General features: G+C 46.0%; 2 protein-coding genes across 2 annotated transcripts; both read left to right on the top strand.

The window, feature by feature from the left end:
- Positions 1-584: 584 nt before the first annotated feature.
- Positions 585-2479, top strand: LOC128276351 (carnitine O-palmitoyltransferase 1, liver isoform-like; the record flags this gene model as incomplete). The annotated part of the gene is made up of 4 exons (XM_053014816.1): positions 585-723; positions 807-1055; positions 1114-1473; positions 1547-2479. Coding segments are annotated over 4 exons (868 nt in total), but the record flags the coding sequence as incomplete, so codon positions are not given.
- A 334-nt stretch (positions 2480-2813) lies between these two features.
- LOC128276349 (cytoplasmic dynein 2 light intermediate chain 1-like) lies at positions 2814-3921 on the top strand. Its single transcript, XM_053014815.1, has 2 exons — positions 2814-2963; positions 3037-3921. The coding sequence occupies exons 1-2, from the start codon at positions 2814-2816 to the stop codon at positions 3919-3921; spliced, it is 1035 nt and encodes a 344-aa protein (XP_052870775.1).
- The last annotated feature ends 334 nt before the right edge of the window (positions 3922-4255 follow it).

Here is a 4255-nt window from a genome sequence, read left to right as displayed (position 1 = left end):
AACGGTAAAGGTTTTATGTTTAATGATCTTTTCTCCATTCTGACTTACTCAAAAAATAACAAACATACACACACATTGACAAAGGCATCCCGGGAATCGGCCCGTGCCCGTGTAGTGCATGGACTTATCGCGAAGCTTTTATTTCGGTAACCGACAATCTAACTTACTAACCTGGCAATCACACTATCATGGTGCACCTAATTCGAAAGGCTTTTGGATAACAATTGAACGAGTTGTTCAACAATTTTAAACAACTGTAAGTTGTTCTGAATTGTGTTGCAGCAGCTTTTGCGCAGAAATGTTAATTTGTGAAACTAAAGTTAGATGCATTTTAACCAAAATAATATTGACGTGTAGATTGCATGCGCCAAGGCTTCGGCTTTCTTTAACGTTAGCAAATTGTTTAACAAAGCTTGCATTAGACTAAATAAACTTGCACTTAGCTACCCCGCCCGCAGTTAACGTATGATAGCTGATAGTATGTAGAATTCAATAGTGTCTCAAAACTTTCGCACGCAATTCTGTAAGCCCCTTTAGATCTTTACTAATCGAAATTATTGTTTGCCCTCACGGCACCGTCACAGATATGATGAGAATGGTAACACCGTTGGCATTCCTGAGTTTGAGCCGCCCACTCCGAAGCGCTTGGTGTGGGACCTGAATGACAAGGTGGCGCTAGAGGCAATCGACGAGGCACATCTGGCTGCTCAGAAGCTGTTGAATGTAGGATACTCAAACAGCAACCGCATGCACTGTTCAGTATTGTTTATAATGTTATACGTGAATTTCTTACTTTTATCGCACAGGACGTAGATTTACGAATTCTCGTACACGATGCCTACGGTAAGGGACTGATGAAAACGTGTCGCCTCTCCCCGGACGCGTTCATACAGATGGCCTTGCAGTTGGCGTACTACCGAGATGCCGGCAAGTTCTCCCTCACATACGAAGCTTCGATGACCAGACTGTTCCGTGAGGGGCGCACGGAAACGGTTCGTCCGTGCACAATCGAATCCGCTGCTTGGGTGAAGGCGATGCTCGATAGCACCGTTTCGGTAAGTCAACCGAACGATAATATTTAAGCTGTATGGTGACTTTTGATCCTGCCCGTAGGTCCAAGAACGAGTGCGTCTACTGAATGCCGCCTGTGACCGGCACCAGCTCGGTTATCAGGACGCGATGTGCGGCAAAGGTATCGATCGGCATCTGTTTTGCCTGTACGTCGTGTCCAAGTACCTGGAGATCGACTCACCCTTCCTGCAGGAAGTGCTGAGTGAACCATGGAGATTATCCACTAGTCAAACGCCGCACGGCCAAACGTCCAAGATGGACCTGAAGAAGCATCCGAACTGCATTAGCGCCGGCGGCGGGTTCGGCCCTGTCGCTGATGATGGGTACGGTGTATCGTACATCGTGGCCGGCGAGGATCTTATCTTCTTCCACATTTCGTCCAAACGGTCCTGCGGCACCACGGTAAAACCGAAAATGAACCTGTGGTTCGATATATTTTTGTCAAACGCCCCGTTTAACTATTGGCTTTTTTCAGACTTCGGAACGATTTGCACAGGAAATTTGTCGCGCATTATCGGACATGAAACATCTGTTCGAGGAATACCGTAGCCTACAGAAGAAGAGCATCACGAACGGCGCCAAAGCGGACAAGTAGCAATCTTAAATCAAGGCACACGTTAAAGTGGAATACAATCATTCGTCTACCGACGGCCAACCATGGTGCCGTTGCGTACATCACAAATCCTCACCCGGCAGTATCCTTCAATGTTCGTTAACGTCCTAGAAGAGCGCCGGGGGTCAAAAACAAACCTACACAACCATTCAATGTTCAATCTGACACCTTCCCATGCGGCACCGCACTGCAAAACATTCTATTTTAGGTTGGACTCGTTACTATATTTGTTGATAGTTATTTCAAATTTTTGACTTAGTATAACATTCTTTCCTGGAAGCGTGCCTTTCAATGGTGGAAACCGTGAAGGAGACATAAGATGGCGAATGAAGTACACTAGTTTAAATGTTATTCTTGTGTTTGATTCTATTGTAGCCAAGGCAAATCCCTGTGTCAAAATTGGCCTGCTGTTATGCTGTTGCAGTCTAAATTTACAAGGAATTGAATGGATAAATGTGTGACAACCAATCAGAAAAAACTAAACATGGATCAACGCAATCATCAATGCAATGCAATAAGAGGCAATTTTATGATGTGTGTAGAAATTGTTTCCCGCTTTGATTTTGTTTTTTTATATAGAGTTTACGATTAGTTTGTTGTAGATAAATAGAAAACAGGAGCATTATACGAAATAGGATAGTAGATTTTAGGGAAAAACACAAGTATATTTGAGAGAGTTACAACAAATGATGGATGGTGGAACTATGCGTGCGAAGTAGAGGACAGAAGCTATCCACTTTTTTAACTCTTGTACATCTGTGTAAAAAGCCAATTTTTGGAAATAAACCTAATACCTTGTAATTTGATTTGTGAGTATCTGACTGGAAATTAAATTAAGCATGAGTATGTGACAGTGTGCTCCAGTCGTCCTCAAGCAACGATAAATTATAACCCAAAACAGATAACTAAATTTTGTTGATATTGCACTTTCGTGGGTTGTTTCTGCTGCAGCCAGTGACGCGTTGCTATGGAAGCAGCCGTGGCTTTGTTTGGTAAACGTTACGGTAATCTTAGCAACGGTGAAAACCTACATTACGGACTGTCATGCGTTAGTGTTGTGGTCTTTTTCATCAGTGCACCAGGCCATTTGGTGGGGCTTTATTTGCAAATAATTTACTGAGCAGAAAACATGAGTGAGCTAAATTCAATGGAAGTTGATACAACCGAAACAATACAGGATATAGCCATAAAGTTGGTCACTGAGCAGCTGAAAAACGAAACTAGTTTGGCGGTTGGCCCTACGGAACGGACCATTTTCGTCCTCGGCAGCAAAGGTGTCGTAAGTGGCTATTTCTCCTACTATCAAGAGCTAGTGACTGAATTCGAACGGTGTTTCCTTTTTTTAATTGCAGGGCAAATCTACATTGATCAACAGGTTTCTCGACCGTGATGATATGCCGCGCCCTACCTTGGCACTCGAGTATTCGTTTGGCCGACGAACGGCATCGGGACAAGGGGCCCAGAAAAGCATCTGCAATGTTTGGGAGCTGGGTAGCTTGGCCAACTCTAGCCAGCTGATTGAGATGCCGATTCGATCGCATGGAGTCGAGACTTTTTCTACTATCGTCATGCTGGATCTATCGCATCCCGACCGCCTGTGGACCGATTTAGAGGCTGTGGTGAACGGGTTAAAACAAGCCGTGTCCAGACATGCGTCCCAGGGGCAGACCGACGAGATGAAAAACCAAACCGTGCTGCGCGTTGGCAAAGACCATCCAGACCTTGCCACCCTTGAGCTCTTCCCGTTTCCGATTGTGATCGTCGGCGGCAAATACGATTTGTTTCAAAATCTCGACTCCGAAGTCCGGAAGCACGTTTGTCGCTGTTTACGCTCCATCGCCCACACGCTGGGAGCGGCGGTTCTGTTTTACTCGTCAAAAAACTCTGCCCTCACCAAACTCGCCCGAGACACGATGAACCACCTGGGGTTCGGCAGTCCCTCGAATCCCTTCCGGACGACTGCTTTCGATCATTCTGCACCACTCGTGATACCGTTCGGGGGTGACTCCTGGGAGCGGATCGGTGTAACGCCCACTAACTCCGAACGCATTGGGCACAGTTTCAGTACGCAGATTCCACAAGTCGCTATGACGAACGGCATCCTGCCGGACGATCCGGCGAAGGATCCTGGCTTCAGAGAGCCAAGTATCGATGAGTTGCGCTCGCACAAGGATGAGGAGCTGATGTACGTGCTTAAAGACACCGAGATTCGGATGAAATTTGAAGTAGTACAGTAATCGCCCACACTCTGTTGGGGATAGGATTGTGAATGTTATGTTCCGAACACGCATTATGCAACACGAGTGTCGATAAGGTCAACAACCCTGGTGGTGAGCATTATCCGTAGAGAAGCGGTGTCTGTAAAAGAATGCGAAGATTGGGGCCGCAAAAGACCGCGTTCTCCCAAACGACGCTATGAGCGATGAGTTCCCTGATGCCGGCGGTGGAAATGTAAATAAAAACTTTACTTTCGGGGACCTACAGCGCAACCATAGAAATGATGGCGCATGTGCGACATCCGGTATTGCCTTTGCGATTGAAAGAAAACATGAAGCGTAACGTTCGAGTGCG

The sequence above is a fragment of the Anopheles cruzii genome, unplaced genomic scaffold (genome assembly GCF_943734635.1).
Source record: "Anopheles cruzii unplaced genomic scaffold, idAnoCruzAS_RS32_06 scaffold00975_ctg1, whole genome shotgun sequence".
In the NCBI taxonomy this organism is placed as follows: Eukaryota; Metazoa; Arthropoda; class Insecta; order Diptera; family Culicidae; genus Anopheles; species Anopheles cruzii.
The sequence above is the reverse complement of the archived record's forward strand: the minus strand, read 5'-3'. Positions and strand labels throughout refer to the sequence as shown.